Source organism: Vipera berus (genome assembly GCF_964194415.1).
Source record: "Vipera berus genome assembly, chromosome: 11".
Taxonomy (NCBI): Eukaryota; Metazoa; Chordata; class Lepidosauria; order Squamata; family Viperidae; genus Vipera; species Vipera berus.
Window position 1 is genome coordinate 4,593,003 of NC_138214.1, and position 22,083 is coordinate 4,615,085.

At 44.5% G+C, this 22,083-nt stretch overlaps 1 protein-coding gene across 4 annotated transcripts; it reads right to left on the minus strand.

Moving 5' to 3' along the window:
• Positions 1 to 148: 148 nt before the first annotated feature.
• LAMP2 (lysosomal associated membrane protein 2) lies at positions 149 to 20,193 on the minus strand. Of its 4 annotated transcripts, XR_014027577.1 has the most exons (10): positions 20,011 to 20,193; positions 16,310 to 16,425; positions 15,330 to 15,540; positions 13,275 to 13,436; positions 11,641 to 11,867; positions 10,306 to 10,425; positions 9,578 to 9,647; positions 7,755 to 7,922; positions 1,509 to 2,682; positions 149 to 1,123 (listed from the first exon to the last, which is right to left on the minus strand). XR_014027577.1 is itself a non-coding variant. In XM_081336522.1 (9 exons), exons 1-9 carry the CDS (start codon positions 20,090 to 20,092, stop codon positions 2,546 to 2,548), a joined length of 1,293 nt encoding a protein of 430 aa, XP_081192648.1. In that variant the 5' UTR covers positions 20,093 to 20,193; the 3' UTR covers positions 149 to 2,545. The 4 variants fall into 4 exon arrangements, 3 of the variants coding, with proteins under 3 accessions (XP_081192648.1, XP_081192649.1, XP_081192647.1); XM_081336522.1 differs by having other exon boundaries at positions 149 to 2,682; XM_081336523.1 differs by lacking the exons at positions 149 to 1,123; positions 1,509 to 2,682 and adding an exon at positions 2,691 to 4,596.
• Positions 20,194 to 22,083: the final 1,890 nt, after the last annotated feature.

Consider the following 22,083-nt stretch of genomic DNA (forward strand, 5'->3'; position numbering starts at 1 on the left):
GAACGCTGCTATCATGTCTCCCCTATTTCTTCTTCTCTTTAGCCAAACCCAAGTCCCGCAGCCTTTCTTCGTATGCGACGTGCCCTGTGTAGCTCATCCCACAGCCTAAAGACAAGTCCAAAATACTCTCAAGCAACACGGACAGGGGTGCTTTTCTTTTTTCTTTTAATTTTCAAAAAAAAAACCCAATAACAACAACATCCAAGGATCACATAAATGCAAAGGGGGAAATAAGGGAAGAAAATGGGCTGGGGAAGGGAAGGGAAAAAGGGAAGGGACGTTTACACAGGGTGATAGTCAACTTGGTGCTTGCGTTTGGAAACCATGAACATCACAAAGCCAACAATAACCAAGACGCCAGTCACCACACCCACCACAACAGGGATGAAAAAGAGGATATCAGAGCTTTTACATTCTTCAGCTGCAGAGATAAAGAGGGGAAAAACAAAAAAACAAAACAAGAGGCAGAAGGTTAGTTAGCGACCAAAGTGAGTAACGGAAGATAAATGAGCAGAAGCACAAATAAAGGCAAAGCTATTCTTTACGTTGCGTAGGGGCTGGTGGGCTGGTCTTAACCACTTGGCTCTAACTGGTTTACGGAGTTTCTCAAATGAATACCTACCAGATGCTCCAGGCAGCTTAGGGTCCAGCGGTACACAGGATCAAATTGTTCTTAGGAATGGACGCAGGCCCCTTGGCCAACCTCAAAGAGAACGAGCATCTGCAGAAGGGCAGGGGTTTTTTTTTTGCGGGGGGTGGGGTTCTTTTACAGAAGTGGAGAGAAATGGGAGATTCGGCATCAGCTGCCAGGATGCCACGCAAAAGGATCGCTTTAACCAATGGAAAACGAGATCTCCAGTTTCTTTCGATTCTCCTTCCAAGCCACAGCCGAGCTTTAAACAGACGCGTGTAAAATCTTAAACCCATTCTCTCTCTCCACCTTGCCAGCTTCTTCCTGGCTCTCACTTTTTAGACTGCCTACGGTAGGTTTTTTTCTGCCCCGCTATTGTTCACCGTGTGCATTTGAAGAGCCCTGGTGGTTCCGTGGTTAGAATGCGGTGTTGCGGGCTAACTCTGCCGACAGCCGGCAGTTCGATCCTGACCAGCTAAAAGTTGACTCAGCCTTCCATCCTTCTGAGTCCCATCAAATGAGAAACCCGATTGTTGGGGGGGGGCACGTGCTGACTCTGTAAACCGCTTAGAGAAGGCTGTAAAGCACTGTGAAGCGGTATATAAATCTACCTGCTATTTCTATTTGGGACACAATAAAAAAGCCTAAGCAGTGCAGAGTTTCAGTTTCAAGAATAGGCAAAGCTGACATTGAGGACAAAATTATCCTCATCACTTTCAGTCCATTGAAAAAGGCAGCTTTACTTGGACAAGCTTAAATCCTGCAACAATACTTTTAACATCATCAAACTACTTCTGTCTATCCCCGGTCTTTGGGAAGGACAAGAGGTAGATTAAAAAAGGCCAAATCCAGCCCAAACATCTGCAGACTTTGAGACGAAGCATAATGGTAATCATATAAGAAATATATTTACGTCACAGCAACTCTAATGAGATCTAATTGGGGAAGCCCCTCTTAACCTGCATAATTCCTAATTTGCAGTTCCCTGTAGCCGATATCGGGGAAGATAGGTAGGTAATGACTTCTCTGTGTCTCAAATAGCTAATCAGTCACCCGGCCTGATCTCTATGGCTGCCTAACCAGGTTGTGGGTGGGCTTTTTGGTTATCCTGGGAGCCCAGCCAAATGTGGCCTTTTCGACAAAGGGTGGCTGAGCACTTGTGAATCCAGCCGCCAGTTCAAAAAAAAAAATGTGACAGACATTTCACGCAAAGTCTAAACCGAGCAAGCCACGAATCGAGTCAAGATCTCGGTGAGGAACGCTTTCCGATTCCAGCCATCAACATCCCTCCCCACCCCACACATAGCAAGACGGTCAACTTTTGCACGGGTTTGCAATTCTGGTTGGCTTCTGCGCAAGACGGTTAACCGAAGCAGAGAAAACAAATGCGGGATACAAGTATTATTTCGACACCTTCAAAAACGCTTTAGTTAGAGAGAAAGCCACATCAACAGCATTTTGCAAAACTCCCCATTTCAAGAACAACACGCTTTTTCATAAGGGGCCAAAGCATCGGGAGAGAATGGAAAGTCTTTCAGGAGAAGAATGCGCCCTGCATTTCTTTTCTTGAGGCTGTAGTGTAAGTCTTCTTTCCTTTAGAAGCCTGACAAAATGATGCTACAAACATGTTAAGATTCCAGCACTGGTCACATTTAAATCCTCTGAAAATGAGCAGGTCCTTTCTGAGAAAGAGAATAGGCTTCTATTGGTGTAAATCCAAATTCAGAAGAAATCTCTTCCAGCTTATCTTAATAAGCCACCATTCAACAACCATTAACCCCAACATCCTTCTGTCAGCAGAGTAGCCATTTTGTGCAATGTTTAAAGGAACAAACGTGTGCGAGAAAGAACACAAATCCTTCCTCCTGATCGGTTTGAAAATGGAAGACTTCACCCTGCATCGTTTCTCGGGGTCTAGATCTGTCTATAGCCAGCACGATGCCGAATTTTAGTACAATACGCCATGAGCACCAGCCAAACTAGGCCTAACAAGGCTGCTGCCATCAGGAGTGGCACAAAGAAGTTGTTGACCGCTGGGATGCAATCTTCAGCTGGATGGAGAAAGGTGATAAACAGAGTTAAGCAGGGGAGATGACCTCCTGAAGGAGAGCCTCATTCTGGTCTTTGACCCAACTGGGATGTCAAAGGCAGCTCACCAATACTGCTTTCCCAACATAAACAATAAAGCAAAACAGACTTCCCCATTTGCAAAGCCCCCAGACATTTTGTACAAGACAGCTTTTTGTAGGCCTAGTAAGCTCATCAAAAGTCCAAGCTGATGGAGCACGTAAGGTAACTAGATGCCCTCCAAAGATATGAAATTCAACTCCCAGCCAATATGACTTCTGATTGGAATTCTGGGACCTCAAGAACCACGATTTGGAGGATGTCCACGTTGGGAACTGCTGTTGTCAAGATTAAGTAAGGAAAGGCCAACTCTATTGTCCAATATTGCTCCAGATGTTCCTGGGGAGGTGTAATGCTTGGTTTTGTGTGTGATTTGTTAGGAATGTAACAAAAAGGAAGAGGGTTCAATTGACTCCCTATACAGGTGTGTCTCAACCAGGGAAAATTTTCAGATGTGCAGACTTCAGCTCCCAGAATTCTTTAAAATGTATGGACTTCAGCTCCCAGAATTCTTTATTTTTGTGGACTTCAACTCCCAGAATGCTTTGATATGTGGACTTCAACTCCCAGAATGCTTTGATATGTGAATTTCAACTTCCAGAATTCTTTCAGGTGTGTGGACTTCAACTCCCAGAATTCTTTAAGATGCATACTTCATTAAAAGATGCCTTAGCCAAACTGCGGCTCATGACAGATAGACAACAGATAATCAATAATAATAAAAAATTTTTGACTGGGAGTTGCCTTAGATTCAAGGGCAAATTGTCTGAAAAGACTACTTTTTTGGAGAAAAGCTTTCAATTAAGCATCACCAAATTTCCTCATGAACAGAAGAGTTTTTATTAAAGAACTACGTGCAAACAGTCAAATTCCTACATAGAAGTACAAACATAGTAAAGACCATAGTTGCTTTAACAGTTAAAAGCAGACATTTAGCAGAATTGACACAGGCCAAGTTACTCCATTGTTCAGACTTTTAGTAGAAGAGCTGGGTGTGTGTGTGTGTGTGTGTGTGCAAATCCAACAGAGGCATTGATACATTTTCAAGTGAAAGTGCACCCTGGGTTCAGTCTGTGTAAATATCCACAGCGGCATATAAACAACGACTTGACAAATGTACTAATCCCTGTTAATACACATGCCCAAATCCAAAGATAATAGTGCAAGTACGATTTAGGTACAATCTTAATCACGGTTGCACACTGAGGAAGAAAGCAAGATATTAAATGAAGAGTAAGATAATTTTATCCTCTTCCTTTTTATTACAGGGCTACTGCTTACAACTGTTTGTAAACTAGGGGGTTTTAGTACACAAAAAGTACCTTACGTTCCAGTTCTGAAAGTGGCTTAGAAGCCCTGTCCCTATGATATTGGCTTACGAATTTTTCATGGTCTTTTCATTATCAGAAAAAAAGAAAAATCTAAACAGTAGCCCTTTGCATGTTGTTGGCTTACAATGCGGATTTATGTGCTAAAATTTTACAGGCACTTCAAGGAGCAACTTTCTGAGACTAAGATCCTCAGCACCATTTACACGTGGCTGCAAATACAAAAGTGCAAACTGGACTTTTAACAATGCCTTTCTTCTATTTGCACCCAAGCTCGTATCAGTAAGACCTTCAGCTAGAGAGGAATTTATATCCTTCAGCATAAACTAAGGACACTTAAAACAACAACGTTCTCATTCTATTTTTTTTTGGTTGTTGTTGTTGTTTAAAAAGAAGGCAATTCTTTTCGCCTCCTAGACAAAAGACCAATGCCTCCAATATTTGAAAATGTTGCTGTTGGGTTATTTTAAGGTCTCAAAGAGCCAAGACGAGTTTCAGAATTAGTAACTGCTACCAAATTGTTGAGAGAGAGAGAGAGAAAAGAATGAATTAATCAAGCTTACTCAGGCTGAAGTAGTTAACCCAAACAGATTTGTTCGGCCTCATAAACTGAAAGAAAACAACTTTGTACCATAGACAGGCCTAGATTCCCAGGTTACAGTTGTTATGGCAGCCAGGCTAACCATCGGTCTGTACACAACACAGCCGTAGCAAAGGCCTTGATTTGTACTCCTGTGGCTTCAACACCCTAAACTGAGTCTGAGTAAAACCAACCCCTCTCCTCAAGAATTACTTATTGACTTAACATCTCTACATAACAATATTCCAATCTAAAGTTTCATTTCAGAGCTGACTTTTGCCATTCCTAGCTCTCCGACGCAGTTTGCAAAGTCCTTATCGCACTTAGATGAGTTCAATTGTTGGCTGTGTTTCACTGGAGTGAAGAAGGAGCGCCCCAGGTTTTTAAATAGAGTCTCACAAGTTTTACGCAGTTGGCTTCCATGTGTGGGAAACGGGCTTTTTTAATCCCCACCAAGATTGAAGAACAGTCACACCAGCCCTACAGGCTTTGATAGCCGGCGTACGTTTTCCTGCGGCCAATTAAGTAAGTGGTCACTATTATAACAACCAAGCCTGCAAGGGCAGCTCCAACTACAATTGGGATGAGAACAGTGTCATCATCCAGCAAACATTCGCGTGCTGTAGATGAGAAAGAAGGAATTTAAAAAAATAAAAATCAAAAGCGAGCAGGGCTTTGTTGCAGGCATTACAATCCCAAATTAAAAGAATCCAGCTTAAGAGACGCCTTTGTAACATTTTTCCATGAAAATTGAGAAAAAAAGAACAGCTGATCAATTGCAAGAGGCCAAGATGGCCTTTTTGTCAAGGATTGAAATAAATTTGGCCAGAATCCCAAAATGGTTAAAATTCCCCGAGAATTCTTCATTAACCTCTCTTTTAATATCGTGGTTTCTCCCCTAAGATGTTGGCATTCCAGCTAGAGTTTTTATAAACTCTTATTATAAGAACATCAAGAACCTTGTGAAACCTGACATCATTTTCTAAGTTAGGGGTTGTTTCTGCAAAGCATCTTGGGAATATCCTGTCTTTCTTGCAGGCCAACTTACCAGCTTTTAGATTAAAAATTTCCATAGATGCTTAAAAGTGATGCAACTTTCATTATATGTATGTATGTATGTGTATGTATATGTGTGTGTACACACACACACACACACACGTACGTATAAAACCCTGAACATTTGTTGGATTAAATGAGTGATGGGAAAAAATGGTCAAAAATTTAGATTAAGAGGCCAATCCACGGTTCAGACCAATCTTCTCTCAGTCCTGTTCATCATCTGAAAGGTTTTGGCTCCAAAAAAAAAAGATGATTATGAGACACACAGAATAAACTTGATTCCAAACAAAGCTACTTTTATAGCCTTTACAAGTATATTTATCTTAAGATAAATTTGTTTCAAGATTAAGAGGCCCAAGAGTCTGAAGTTCTTAAGTGTTTTTTTAAGATATTCAACCATGTTTTAAGAAGTGGGAAATAAGTGTACTTATCAGCTTGAGAGCTCTTTGCAAATTGATCAAGTATTTTCATAGCAGAAAGCTTGATTTTTAAAGGAACTGGCTACAGTTCCTAGGAGATCTATCGGTTTCTCTCCCCTTTATGAAATCCACTCCTTTTTCAATATATATCAAAGCGCTTGTCAGCATAAGCTCTTATTGTTATCATTAGATCTTTATCAGTTCTCTAACTATGACTATTCTGGCTCATGCAATTCAGGGATTAGAGATAGCTGTTATGATTCCTTGCCAGCCAGTGGATCCGGCAGTTGAGTCTGAGGAATCAGATGAGGAAGAGGAGGGGCCTGGAGTGACATTAGAGTCAGAGGAAGGCTCTGAGGAGCTCCAAGGCTTACAGTCGGACGAGGAGAATGGCCCCTCTACTCACGCTCAGGCTGAGACACAGCTGTGCTAGGAGTCTGAGCGGGACAGTGATGAAGCACAGTTGGGACAAATCCAGGATGCACGAATGTGCAGGCAAGAGAAGCGAGTAGGTCAGAGGAAAGCAATGGGGCGGCTCCAAAGGCAAAGGAGAAGGCATTAGGAAGCCACGCCTTGGCTGCACTATAAAAGGGAAGGTGTGGGAGGTGCTGGTTGCCAAAGGCAACCATTTGTGTTGAGGATCGAGTTTCTGCGGACTGTGTTTATTTGCCTTGGACATTGACTCAGCTCTGTGAGAATAAAAGGGGTTGTTTTTTTCTTGCGGTTCCTGCCTGTTTCTTGGAAGAGGGGTTTCTCCTTGTGAGCATAACAAGGACTCACGTAGGCTGGGACAGAACAATAGTCCTCAATTTACAACCATTCATTTAGCGACGACTTGAAGTTACAACTGCCCTTAGTGATGAGGATGGAGGTTTTCGTTCTCTGAGATTGTGGGTTGCTTTCTGAATGTTTCGTTACCAGGCTAGGTAACATCTTCAGCGGAGTTTAGGGCATGGGTGTCAAACCCGATCACGTCACGTGACGTATCACGATTTTATTTGCCTTTGCGGAGCCGGGGTGGGCGTGGCCTGCACGTGACGCATCGGCCCGCGGGCCGCCAGTTAGACACCCATGATTTAGGGCATGTCAGTCTTGTTTCTAAGGGCTTCAGGTGTGGGTGTGTCGAGTGTGATGGGTCAGGTGTGAATCATCAGTGAGTCTTGTGATGGGGAGGTTCCATCATTGGGAGGTGAACGGTTGGAGAGAGTGGGGGATTGCGCGGGATAGTTCAGGGTCGATGCCATCTCTGGTTGGCTGTGTGGCTGATCTGGATTCTGAGGGATTCGTAGGCTGATTGTAGGTCAGTGTGTCTTTTGATGGCGTTGCTTGTGGAGTGCCAGGCTTCAGTGAACCGCACAGCCAACCAGAGACAGCACCGACCCTGATCCAACCCAGGCAAGCTCCCTCTCCCACCCGCAGTTCCCATCCCAATGACTCTGTCCTGATGCAACCTCCCCATCAGAACGTTGTAACTCTGAACGGCCACCAAATGAACTGTTGTAAGCTGAGGACTGTTTCCTGTTTCCACAATTAATGGAATGTCTCCGAGGAGTTAAGTTTGCATCTTTAAATGAAAGCGTCCTAAAATCTCCTTGGCTTTTCTCTCTTACCTGCTGAAAATTGCCCTTCTTCAACTTCAAATGGCTGGATCTTTAAATCGAAGATGTTCATTTTATAGCCAGGGGTCACCAGGATGGATTCTTCTTTTCGGCACAGGTAGGCATTCCCCAGGGTGGTTTCCCAGTTATTCAGGGTGTGATTGGAGGCCGAAAAGGTCCCTGAAGAGGAACAAGATGGTAGGTGAGCTTGGATGGCAATAATGTTATTTTTTTTTAATTTATTTTAAAATTTATATCCCATTTTTTAAAATAAACAATTAAAAGGCAACAAACATAGCAAATACTCCTTCCTCCTGTTTTCCCCACAACAACCACCCTGTGAGGCGGGTTGGGCTGTGAGAGAAGAACTGGCCCGAAGTCACCCAGCCGGCTTTCATGCCTAAGGTGAGACTAGAACTCACCGTCTCCTGGTGACTGGCCCAAAGTCACCCAGCTGGCTTTCATGGTTAAACCGGGACTAGAACTCACTATCTCCTGGTGATTGGCCCAAAGTCATCCATCTGGATTTCATGGTTAAGTCAGAACTAGAACTCACTCTCCTGGTGATTTGCCCAAAGTCACCCAGTTGGCTTTCATGCCTAAGGTGAGACTAGAACTCACCGTCTCCTGGTGACTAGCCCAAAGTCATCCATCTGGCTTTCATGTTTAAGTTAGGACTAGAACTCACAGTCTCTGGCTTTCTAGCTTGGTACCTTAACCACTAGATCAAAGTGGCTCTTTATATATCTAATTTAACCACCTGTGCTCTTTATACAATAGCAGAAACTATATTTTACAATACACCTGTTTTGTACGAGGGAGATTACACATTTCTGGCTGGCCACCATAAAAAAAAAACAGAAAGAGTCAAGGAAAAAGATTTACAGATAACAGGGTCGTAATTATAAGGAGTTGTTTTTGTTCAATAAACATCTCTTAACATTTTCTTCTTTTTAATTGTTGAATGAGTTGCTCAACAAACTGTTCATGGCCAGGGGCGATGTTTGATAACATTCAAGTAACCAACCGATTTGCATTTTGTTTGCACCATTGTTTATCAAAAGGAAAGCACCAAACAGGTCTCTAAGAAGTCAAAGGAAGCATTGAAAACGAAAGAAAAGCCTTTTTTAAAAATTGTCTTTGCAAACCATTTCAGGTGAAGTCTAGCTTTCTCTAACCAACCTATTCTTGGTTTCCGGCTTTTTCTGATGACTCATTGTCCCAAGGAGCTGGATGAGCAAAGACAGTTTACAATATCCTTTTAAAGAGCCTGACTTGAGTTTGCATCATTCTGCTCTGGAGGATTTATTGCAATTGTTTTGTTTTTTGTTTTTCGGTGAGAAGTGCAAACTTTTAAAAGTCAGCTCCTTTTCATGTACGAGGTGGGGCTGCAAGAAATCTCTTGTTCAAAACACAGTCTACAGGTAGTCCTCGAACTTATGGCAACTAAGCCCAACATTTCTGTGGTGAAGCGAGACAGTTGTTAAATGAGTTTTGCCCCATTTTATGACATTTCTTGCCACGGTGGTTAAGAGAATCACTGCAGCAGTTAGGTTAGTAACACGCTTGTTAAGTGATTCTGGCTTCTGACTTTGCTTGTCAGACGGTCGCCAAAGGGGATCACATGACACCCCCCCCAGGACACACTCCGACCGTCATAAATACGAGTCGGTTGCCAAACGTCTGAATTTTGATCCATGACCATGGAGATGCTACAATGGCAGTTAAGTGTGAAAAACGATCACAGATCGCTTTTTTCAATGCCAACGTAACTTTGAACTGTCACTCAATGAACCGTACGCGTACTAGACTCTGAGTGCCTAAACCTCCCTTACCGTTTGGTGATTCCGTTACGGTGATATCCACTCCTTTCAGATAGAATTTTTCCGAAGTTGTAGAATTCCTCTGTTTTCACAAAAGGAAACCCAGTTATGTATACGATTGAAATCATTTTTATGGAGAAATACTTTTCAGGGGAAGCCCACGGTGGAAAAAAATACCGTACAATTTTATTTATTTATTTGGGTGGGGGGGGAGAGGGCAGATAGATTATGGCAACCTTTCAATGTCTGAGAAATATCAGCGGAGCAGGAAAAAAATAAATCAGTTCCATCTCCTGTATGTTTGTTTCAGGGCAATACAGTGAATAAATCTCCCCACCCCAACCCACCCCCATAACGTGAAAAATGAGGCTTTGGTGTCAGGCATGGACGTAGAGGTAACAAATGCCTAACAGACTGAAGTCACAATCAAGATATCTGCTGGAAGTAATCTGATCCTGCAACGGGCAGTTAATTCATGACTTAGTGAAAGCGATCCAGTTTTGAAAGACAGCCCGTTTTGATTGCAAAATGAACCTGCCCTGGGGGCATTTAAGGCTGGAGGAATTCTGGAAAAAGCTGGTGGGCCTCTCTTTGCTTCCTCCAGCACAACTGAAAAGCTTTCCTGGCTTTCTTGTCCTATCAGGAAAGGGTGAATCGACTTGCATAGGGGAATAAATCAATCAAGTCAGTGCATAAATCAAGTCAGTGTGTCAGTTAGTACATGCCCCGGTGGTACTTACCACAGCGAAGAGGAAATCAACCTTGGTGTTACCGTCACTCAGCCGAAGCACAGCGGTTGTCTTGCCACAGTTACCAGTAGCCACCGTGCTGTTTGGATTAAAGTTAATCATGGTGGGAACCTGAAGAAAAACAGAAACAGTTCAGCCCCTTTATAGTTTCTTCTGCATATTTTATCCCCACCCACAAAGATCTTCAAGCTTTGAAGCTCACAAAATTATCTCCAGGTCTAATCCTGGCTGACCAATAAAAGTGGGATGATTCTGTCTCCCCGTACACATCACGGCTGGGAAGGCACACAAAAAATATTTGTGCTCCGGGGAACTCTAAAATCTGTTCCAAAACCCGCATCCTACCTTACTTAAAAAGGTGCACGCTGGCCAAGTGCAGTGCCAAAACCAAGAAACGAATCACATCACCATAAAGATTCTGTTAAAATATCAACCTGGACAACTTTTTAAAAAATTAACCCAAAGTTCAGCAGAGAAAGAAAAGGATCTTTTTGCACTGAGAAAAATACAGAAGTCATTTCTAAAAAGAGGGTGTTCCTCGAAGCCAGGGCTGCCTTTGCTTACTGATTTAAATTTATTCTTCTAGCGTCCATAATTAATTAGCAAGGCGCCTTAGCGTCTCAAGGAAGGATTCACAGACATCATTGCAGACAAGATTTGGGGAATCTACGCTCCCTCTGCTGGCGAGCTGGGCACCCGAAAGCTATGCAAGCCCTTTTATTTGTGTGTTTAATAACTTTATATGCTTAAGCTGAACTGCAACTCTGGCTTATTGGCTGTGCAATAAGCATAATCAACAGGTAAAGGCGTGGTTTAAAACAAAGGGAATTAATTAGCAATCGTTTACAAGTTCACTTCCTGCTATGGCCTGCTCTTGTCTTTTAAACCAAGCAGGTATGGTAACTGGAAGAAAAAAGGGTTGGACAATCCAATTTTTAGTTGCTTTTACACCTCTCTCTCTTCTGTTAATGGCCAGGTCATAGCAAGGATTCTCCTGGCAGCCGGGAATGCTGAGTTTGCATTATTTAAGTCCTTCTTTCAGTGCTGATATCCAGGGCTGGCTTAACATCTCTCAAGTCTCTTCCTAGCATAGGAAGCATCCCTCTAACTTTAGCATAAAGGGGAGAACCCCCCCCCCCAACCCTAAAGCAAAATTCAGCATTTTTACCACCCAGTTGCAGCCACACCATCACGGGGAACTTTTAAGAGCTCTCAAAACTGGGGTTAAAGTCAGCCCACAGAATGCCAGCTTCTGTATACGCCATTAAGCATCACTGCTGACACACACAAGAATCCACAGTGCCCACGGGGATAACCAAGTGAAACCTGTTGAGTGACGTTCAGCTGCAAACCCAGGTTGGCTAAAATGCAGGTAACCAGGCCAGATTTGACGGTGTAGCTTCCTGTGGCAGGTTTCTCCTCTGGCTGGATGGTGGGGGAAGATGGCGTCTCTGTGGCGTTTAACTCCTGAGTGCCCGTGATGGTGGCCAGGAGGATGGATTTGCTGGCCACGGGAGCAGTGGAGGCTGTCACGTCATTATCACACAGTGTCTCTGGGGGGGGGGGGGAGAAAAAAAAACCCAGAGAAATTTGAACCAGGAGCCCTGGTTCTGGACAGCACTTACATTGATACCCATCACAGCACAGCTAGTCCTTGACTTACGACCACAATTGAGCTCAAGCCTTTCTGTTCCTAGGTGAGACGGCCGTTAAGTGAGTTTTGCACCCGTTTTATGACCTTTCCTTACCACAGTTGTTAAGCGTGCAATTGTTAAGTTAGCAATACGGCTGTTAAATAGATCTGGCTTTCCGTTTGACTTTGCTTGTCAAAGTCGCAAAAGATGATCACGTGACCCCGGGAACACTGTCAACGTCATAAATACATGCATACTTATAATAAAATACATGCCAATTTCAATCACGTGGTGAGGGGGATGCTGCAGAGGCCACGTGTGGGAAAACAGTCTAAAGTCACTTTTTCCAATGCCATTGTAACTTAACAAATATTGTTAAGTCGAGCCCTACCTGTATACTACCAAACCCAGTATTTTTCCATTGGAAGCCCTGAGCGTACTGTAGCTTTCCCATACTTTGGAAAACCTGCTGGGGATTATGGGAACCGAAATCAAATGTTCAAGAAAGCTATAAATCGTGGATGTTCCATTGTATTGCAATCCTTTCATTGGCAGACCAGGCGAGTCGTTTAAAAAAGGATGATGAAAACGTCACACCAGGAGCCAAAGATACGGTAACACCACCAACATGGCCAACCCAAGGGTGAGAAACAAGATGCCCCCCCATGCCATATCTGATGGTTTTCTAAGGTGGCAGTTGAATATTTCTTTAGTGACATGAATGGAACGTCCACGTGTCTCGAAATCACAATCTAGCTTAGAAGAAACAGGCCTTATGGCAGGTGGCCCCCTTCTCTTAACACCTTGCTACAATTTCACTTCTTCTGCTCGAGGGACTATTTCATGTAGACCAGGGGTCTTCAAACTGGGCCCTTTTATGACTTGTGGACTTCAACTCCCAGAATTCTTCACCCAGGCATGCTGGCTGAGGAATTCTGGGAGTTGAAATCCACAAGTCACAAAAGGGCCAAGTTTGAAGATCCCTGATGTAGATCATGGTGGGGCCAACCTATCTCATTGATACCAGTCCCATAAATGCAGCCTTTAAGGCAGAGGTTGGGGGAACGATGGCCCCTTGATGACTTGCGGAGTTCAACTCCCAACATAGCTGGCTGAGGAATTCTGGGAGTTGAAGTCCACAAGTCATATAAAAGAGCCTTCGTTCCCCACCCCTGCTTTAAGGGAACACACCTCTTGCTAGAAGGAACCACCTACTCAGCAGTGTCCAACTAAAAGCCTCGATTCTCAGGACAGGAACGGTTTACTTTTTGAAATGTGGCCACTGCCCAGTTTGTAAAGCCGTCAAGTACTCTTGAGCTTACTCACTCTGGCTACTCAAGCGTCCATCTTGAAGGAAAGCTTGCAGAGTCACACTCTGGAACGTCTGGGTCACATTGCCACTTTGCACCGTGTCTTCAGTGTCACAAGTAAAGGCTGTATTTAGCGCAACCGGGTTGGCAGGAAAATTGGCCTCAACGGTTATTCGTTCTGTAAAGAAATCAACGTGTTTGGTTCAAGGCTACCAGCTCTAAGGCTTGCAAATATTAAACTTAAATGTCTATCGAGATTCTCAAACATCCAGTTCATGGTTGTCCCGAAGGTGCTTTTCCAAAAGTCAACTGGACTTTCTTGGTTTTTTTCCTTTGAAAACGTTTCGCTTCTCATCCAAGAAGCTTCTTCAGCGAGTTTCTTCTGAAGAAACTTCTTGGATGAGAAGCCAAATGTTTTCAAGGAAAACCCTTCAGTTGCCCCTTTGGGATATTAAACCTAAAGTGCCTTGCAGGATATCGGAGGCCAAGAAAGACAATGGCACCCATTTGAAATAAGCTAGCAACCAGGGCTTGCAAACCACTAATTCAGGGGGTCTTCAAACTTGGCCCCTTGTACGGCTTGTGGACTTCAACTCCCAGAATTCCTCAGCCAGGCACACTGGCTGAGGAATACTGGGAGTTGAAGTCCACAAGTCGTAAAAGGGCCACGTTTGAAGACCCCTGCACTAATCAGACCCAAATTAATGTGACAGATGAATCCAGCCAGGGGAAATTCCTTTCTGTCAAGATCCCTTGTAAAGAAGTGCAACCGAAGGAGGAAGAAAGCACTTATTGCTCACTCAAGACAAACAGCCAGAATGGCACCCTTAGTATAAGATGGGGATCAAGAAGACTTAAGTGCCCACTCATTCTTGCTCAATTCAGCTCAGCCCTCTTCGTAGCACTCCTTGTATTAAATGAGGAAATTCTCAATCAGGCATGGCCAACTGAAATTCTCAGGGAGAGGCAAGGCAGCGCTGCAATAAATAAAACAACCTGGAAGTTGAAGAGTAAGAAGCGTGGGGTTTTGCAAGAGACACTTGCCACGTCCAGCTTTTGCAATCAGCTCAAGAGGGCGGAAACGCGCCCTTTATTTTCCCTCCTGACAAAACCTTTCCCACATAATCTGAGCACTTCATACTACGTTCAGATGCCAAATTCTCCCCTTTGGGGACTGTTACGGGACATGCCGTTATCCTCACAGGATTCAACTCTGCTTCCAGATTATTCAGGTTGTTTTTTTTTTAAACAAGATTGTTTCTCCCACTTTTGATCACTTTCCCAGGGCCCCGAGATATGAACTCACGGTGCCTAAATAATGTGAGTTGGGCTGACTTGAATTTTATAGTTTCAAATTGCCACCCAGAATGGATAGAGTTCAAACTTTAACTGTTTTTTTTTCTTTTTGATATTTTGAAGCATTTTAAAAGAGCAAAACAGGGGCTTTTAAGCCCTTGTAGATGTTTCAAAGTCAACTGTGGGAATAAGATTAAAAGTTTAATCATTAGATTGATACTGTCTTTCCTCCAGGGGCTGGGGAATTCTGGGAGGTGAAATCCACAAGTCTTAAAGTTGCCAAGATTGAAGACCCCCTCCCACTCCCCTCGATCTAGCTCTTTGCTGCCAGGTCAACCTCTTAGCAACTACACCAGCTAAAAGCATGACTGGTGTCCTGAAGAGACCATGCCAAACCATTTTAAAAGATGCTGTTTTCCAAAAGCTGTTTTTTTTTTAAAAAAAATGTGGCGTAAGAACTACAATTAATCACAAAACGACCAAGCAAAATCTGGCTCAAATGTTCTAATATTTCCTGTTTGGGGAGCGAGTAGGGGAATCTGGAAAGAGGTCCACTTTGTTTTTTTGTTTTTTTAAAAAATCATGCCAAATACATTGTTAATATCCCACTTTTGAGATGGTTCCCCTCTTTAAGATGGTGCGTAACGGCGTTTCCGAGCTGTCGTGACCGCCCAGAGAAGTCCAGAGGTGACGTGGGAAAATGCAACACTCCTTCTGTTGGTGAACGATCAGAAGAACGTCAGAACCCGAAGCCACGGGAAGTCCCGATACCTACCCTTCCGTTTAGCATCCGGAAAGAACACTTCGTCGCCGGTGTTATAGACAAAGGTGATGACTCCTTGATAAGCATCGTTGGTCTTTGTAAAACGGACGGTCCAAGAATTCTCTTCTCCAAACTCAATGGAAAGGACTGGGCCAGAGGTTTCATTCCCACAAGAGGTTCCGATGTACCTCACATCTTCCGGGAACATAAAAGTAGATGTTTTCTGAAAAAGATTTCAAACCAGCAGGACTCTTTTAAGCCAAGAAGGTGCACGAAACCGCTGAGGAAAGCATCCATGGTCAACGCTGAGCAATCTCGGAGGGGCTGCCTCAAAGAAGCAGAGGGAGTCAACCTCTTCTCCAAAGCACCAGAAGGCAGGACAAGAAGCAACGGGTGGAAACTAATCAAGGAGAGAAGCAATCCTAAGGAGGAATTTCCTGACAATGAGAACAATCCACCAGTGTTGCCTTCAGAGGCTGTGGGTGCTCCATCACGGGAGGTTTTTAAGAAAAGATTGGGCAGCCATTTCTCCAGAATGGTATTGTGTCTCCTGCTTGAGCAGGGGGTTGGACTAAAAGACCCCCCCCCAAGGTGTCTTCCAACTCTGTTATTCTTTTAATGTTACAAAAAAATAAAATAAGGCATGCATTTTAAAGTAAAACCTTCTCTTGCTCTGTGGGTTTTTAAGGACGTGCGAAAAGGCAGTTTTGCAAGCATGCAGGGAGCACTTTCCAGCAGCCCTTTAAAGCAGCTGTTGCTTTAAGTGTACGGCTGCCCTTTAAGTCTGCAGACCCAGAAGAACTGCTGCTTTAAAGAACTGCTGGCAGATGCTGCAGCGCACCTGCTCCCCCTCCCCCCAAAGGCCTTTTGCAAAGGACGTTGCAGCCCTCTGAGTAGTTTAAATTTCAGACAGGATTGTTGAGATGCGTCTGTTTTCAGGTTCCCCCCATTTTGGCTTAAATACTGGGGAAAAAAAAATCCTGTGTGCTTACAGATTCATCGGTTCCTTCGTAGATTACTGAAAATTTCACCATCCATTTCGCAAACAGACAAGACACGTTGAAGTCATCTTTCACCTCCAAATCTACTGCGTAGGTCTGGAAAACAACTGGAATATTGTTTGCCCAGTCAGCCAGTGATACAATTAGTGACAAACCCCCCACCCCGCCCACGTCCCACCACCCTGCATTTAATTGATTTAATTGAGAACAATTAACCAGTGGAAGGGTTTGCCTTCAGAAATTCTGGGCGCTCTTATCACTGGAGGCTTTTAAGAAGAGAATGATGTAGAGTTCCCTAATTGAGCAGGGGTTGGACTAGAAAACCTCTCAAGGTCCCTTCCAACTGTGTTCTGTTCTTCATTCAGATCATTTTTATATGTTACAATTATTCTATTTTCATTTATCCCCATACAAGTGTTTACATTCAACAAACAGCTCAGAATTTATGGAGGAAAACAGTCTTGGGGCTTTTCTGCTTCTCAGACAATTGTGCAAAAAGCATAAGAAAATTTACAAGACAGACCATCTATTCCTCAGATATTTTTAATCAGAGATCAGAGTTGGCATTTCAGGTGGGAAAGAAAAACTGAATTTGTACATTTAAGTATAGGTTTTATGCGAGTTAGGTACAAATTGCAAGAAAGAATAAAAGCTGAGTTTCATATAAATGGAATTAAAATAAATAAAATAAAATATAGTCACGATCATCTCTCTCCCCACATTCATTTTTCTTTGTGCTTAAATCACAATTATGTCTGAACACTGGGAAAAAGGGTAGCCACTTGATAATGAAAAAAACATCAGGAAGAAAATTTCACATCCTTAATTATTTTTCCGTCATTCTGGTCTAAAGCTGATTTTTATCTAGACCGATGCATAAAACATCCACATTTCATTAACTAGGAAAACGCACTGCTGATGAATTCGCTATCACAGAAATATTTGTGTTCTCACATTTCTCGGAGGGTGGATGGAAAATTTAAGGGCACGTGCACACTTTAGGAGTTTCCCAAACCCATTTTATTTCAACCACTCAATACTTAAACTTAATAGACTGGTATGGTAGTAGGTTTTTGACGTGTGTGTAATTGCAACACACAAGTCATGTCCCGGCCTGTCTTTCCCAGAGAAAACTCCTGACACATTGCTTAACAAACAGGTTTAAATGCTGGTTTAACAGTAGTTAAACCTCCGCAACTGTGTGTCCTTCCCTTCTATTAAGCTCATCTTTTAATGATGCGGTTCTTTTTTCCCTTTCAAATTGGACAACACGATATAAGGCTTGCAAGTTACATTTCCCCATCTGACACGGAAATACAGTAAGAGCAATTTTTTTAATGCTTATTTAAGACAAAAATGAAAGAGCAGTCTCTGTGAAATGCTAGAAATTTCAAGAAGCAGCTGAAGATGCCAGAGTCTAAATAGGAACACAACTAGGCCAGAACAGGAACTCAGGCAGAGACCAAATTCTTGCCCTCTCTTTCCAATTCTACTACAAAACTCATCACACTGGCATCACACTCCTGTCCTTAAAATGTAAAGCAGGACCGAATTATTGTATATCTAAAGATCAGCCATTCATTTCTTTTTTCTTCTGTTCATCTCCGATTCTTGGAGATAGAATACAGCTGGAAGAACCTTGGAGGTCTTCTCATCCAGCCTCAGAGATTGCCAGGACGAGTCTCTGCAGTTTTCTTGGCAAGGTGTTTCAGAAGTGGTTTGCCATTGCCTCCTTCCTAGGGCTGAGAGAAAGTGACTGGCTCAAGATTGGCCACCTGGTTTGTGCCTAAAGTGGATTAGAAATTATATCTCCATTTCTAGCCTGGTTGCCTTCATTGCTAGACCAAGTGCCTTTCAAGCCCTCTACGCAATGCATTTATTATGTCACCCTGACTGTCATACACGAACCCACAAGGCTTTCAGCCTTCATTAATCTGGTCTCCTCCAAATCTGATGGGAGGTTAAGTCCCAGAAACAAACCCGGCTAATATTGGCTGAAGAGTTGTGCTTCCAATACACTTAAAACTTTGAAAGATTTGGATGAGTTTTAGGAGCCTCAATGATTTAAAAGCTGTCTGAGAACTCATCCAGGATAGGGAATTCTCTCTGGATTTTTAGTGGATAATTGGATTATAAATGGCAGCAGGATCCAGAGTCAAGCTAGAAATCAAAGGCTGAGTTTATACACTATGGAGACATTGTAAATTGCTGAAGGATTTTAGTTGGTGATGTCATAAACAACAGCCCTGTTTACACAACAAGTTAAGACACAGAAGATGATCTCTGCTAGATACAGCAGATGACTCTCTTTATCCACATCCAAGTCACAGTTTGGCCTTTTTCTTCTTCTCCAACATCTGAGAAGTTCTTCCAATCTAGATACACCTCTTCCTTTTTCATCAAGGCTCACACAGCCTTCTCCCCAGTTGTGCTTTGAGGAACCATCAAGTTTGACTCGCTGAACTTATGGGGCAGTCTTCCTTTGCCCTTGGCAAGGTAAACCGAGTCAGAATGTGGATCTGAATTTGGGTGGGGGACCACCAGAAGTCTCAGCTCGAGTGGGGAATTGAAAAATATCAGCCAGAAGTCAGCAGAAACGGAGCCTTATCTTTATTCCCTGGGCCCCTGTTCTTACTTTTCAGCATAGACGGACAGTGTTGGATTGAGTAAGGCTGCCTAAGTAAGTATAATTTCACCGACCTTGTAATAATTCAAGTAATAGCACCTGACTTCTCTTGGCTAATCTCCAAAAACTAACCAAGTTTGGACCAGGCTGGCATTTAGCAAGGAGACAAGAAATTCCAGGGCTGCAACGTAGCTTGGAAGTGGAACTAACCATCCAGCAGAAGAAAACCGTAGCTCTGTGTATCTTGCGGCCAAGAATATTGCAAGTTCGTAATTTTCTTAATTTACTTCCAACCTTCCTCTACATTCATTGTTAACTCCTCCATTATGAGCAGCTCAATTGCAACTGCTTGCCTCCCACTTCAGATGCAACTTCATCCAATCTTTTTGCAACGTTTTGAAGGAGGCACCTTAGAAGCTTTCCAGGTTTTCACGAATGTACCCCAAAGCCTCACTCCTCTTCACCTCTCACATTTGGGGTGCCTTCCAACATCCCTTTTAGAGCATCACTCAAGTACCCCCACTCTTAAAGTGTGCCTGCTCCGGTTTGCACCTTCACCTCCGGCGCTTTTAAGGGACCCCCTCCTCTTTGGCTCTCTCCTTCCACCCTCATATATTTTTGGGGGGGAGGGGCATGCCCGAATTCTCCATCACCACCCCCTTCCAGGCAACCCCTCTCCACATTTGGGGTGCCTTCCAACATCCCTTTAGGAGCATCACTCAAGTACCCCCACTTTATGGTGTGCCATTTGCACCTTCAGCTACCCACTTTTAAGAGACCCCCCCTCCTCTTTTGCTCTTTCCTTCCACCCTCAAATTTTTGGGGGGGCATCATCCCCCTTTCCAGGCAACCCTTGCTCCACTTTTGAGGTGTCCCCCCCTCCTAAGCAGGACCCCCTACTTCTGGGGTGCGCCTCCCCCGATTCCAAGAGACCCTCGGCCGCTTGCACCCCCAAATTGGAGCCCCCCTCCCCTAACGCTCTCCACCTTCGGGGGGGGGATCAGACTCTTGTCACATTCCCAGGGCAGCCCCCCCAAGACTTCGGGGCGCCCCCCTCGGCTCTCACCCAGGCCGTCGAGCAGCAGGGGCAGGAGGAGCAGGCAGCCGTAGAAGAAGGGCGGTCGGAAGCGGAGCCGAGGCGGGTCCATGCCGAGCGGCGAGGGAACCAGCACCAGCCACGAACGGATCCAGACAACCAGACAAGACGCGCAACTCGCCAGCTGCCGAAACCGGTCATATGGGAGCCGGAGGGGCGGGGCCGGCGGGATAGGGAGGAGCCTCCTGGCGGCGCCGACCAATCGCAGCGCGACCTCCGGCTTGGGCGGACCTTGCGTTTCACGGCCGGGCTTTCTGTCGTAACAGACGCGGTAGGGGCGGTTGGGTTTGCATCACAAAGCGCCGGCAGGCAAGGCTGGGAGCTGTCTCTTCCCCCCCCCCCCACTTTCTTTTCTTTTACCCCTCCTAAATTGCTCTGATTGCAAACCTGAAATATTTGCTTCCTGCTGACTTATTAAAAAAATCAGTCACGATTGGAAATCTTTTATTCCCCTCCGCTGTGTTAGCCTAACCTAACCCTGCTTTGCTCCGTCCGTGGCTTTGCAAACCGGTTTCTTTTTTTTGGGGGGGGGGAAAGATGCGGCGATCAGCCCAAGCCGTGCCAAGCAAGCCGTAGTAGAGAGGGCTTAGCTTGGGCCCGTCCTAGGCATGGGCAACGTCTGGTATAGTTGGAGGGGGGGGGGGAAAGCGGTGGCTTGTTTCTGGAAGAAGAAAGGGAGGGCGGCGACGGCACACCAAACAATTAAAACCTGCTCGGGGAAAGTGCTGAGCTGAAAGCTGCGGAGCACGTGAAACCTTGGAATAATTGCAAATAAAGGAGTTGGAGGTGTCAGGTTGTTGTTTTTTTGTGTTGTAACACGCCTGCACAGTGATTTTTTTTTTCTTCAAAAGTCACCCAGCCGGCTTTCAGGGCTAAGGGGGGACTAGAATTCCCAATCACCTGGCAATTGGCCCAAATCACCCAGCTGGCTTTCCTGCTTAAGGCAGGACTAGAATTCCCAGTCGCCTGGTAATTGGCCGGAAGTCACCCAGCTGGCTTTCACGGCTAAGGCGGGACTAGAAGTCACAGTCTTCTGGTAATTGGCCCAAATCACCCAGCTGGCTTTCCTGCTTAAGGCAGGACTAGAATTCCCAGTCGCCTGGTAATTGGCCGGAAGTCACCCAGCCGGCTTTCAGGGCTAAGGAGGGACTAGAATTCCCAATCACCTGGTAATTGGCCCAAATCACCCAGCTGGCTTTCCTGCTTAAGGCAGGACTAGAATTCCCAGTCACCTGGTAATTGGCCGGAAGTCACCCAGCTGGCTTTCACGGCTAAGGCGGGACTAGAAGTCACAGTCTTCTGGTAATTGGCCCAAATCACCCAGCTGGCTTTCCTGCTTAAGGCAGGACTAGAATTTCCAGTCGCCTTGTATTTTTGCCTGAAGTCACCCAGCTGGCTTTCGCAGCTAAGGCGGGACTAGAACTCAGTCTTCTGGTAATTGGCCCAAATCACCCAGCTGGCTTTCCTGCTTAAAGCAGAACTAGAACTTCCGGTCACCTGGTGATTGGCCTGAAATCACCTAGCCGGCTTTCATGACTAAAGTGGGTCTAGAACTCATGGATTCCTCCTTTCTAGCCTGGTGCCTCAACCAATAGACCCAACTGGCTCTAGATCATCCTGTCCAAAGGGGGCACCTTCAAAGGAGTGGACCGCAACACTACATTCCCAAGTAGGCAGAATTCTTGTTGAGGAACGAAGTCTGGAGGGGGAGAGAGAAGCAGTTATATGTTCTGTGGTCCACCTGAAGAAGAATTAGAGGAGGAGGATTGGATTGGGTCCCCCACCCCACCCATTAGGGCCTAATTTTCATCCCTTCTTCAATTGCAACATGTAGTTTTAACTTAGGGTATTGGGTCCACCAAGTCTCTGATTCATGCCATCAGAATTAAACTAATTACGATGCAAAAAGAGACCTACCAAGTATTTATCTGACACAACACACTTAATACAAATAGCTTCTGAAATCTTGAGGAACAGGAATCTTAATGGTAGGGCTCAACAGCAGCGAGAGTCTGGAAGTGAGGCTGAGACAAAGCATAAAAC

Coding starts and splice junctions, on each gene's coding strand:
- LAMP2 (XM_081336521.1), bottom strand. CDS start 20,092: ATGGACCCGCCTCGGCTCCGCTTCCGACCGCCCTTCTTCTACGGCTGC. Junction 15,541..16,309: donor ACGAAGGAACCGATGAATCT/GTAAGCACACAG, acceptor AATCTTTTTCAG/AAAACATCTACTTTTATGTT. Junction 5,287..7,754: donor AGAAGGGCAATTTTCAGCAG/GTAAGAGAGAAA, acceptor TCTCATCTACAG/CACGCGAATGTTTGCTGGAT.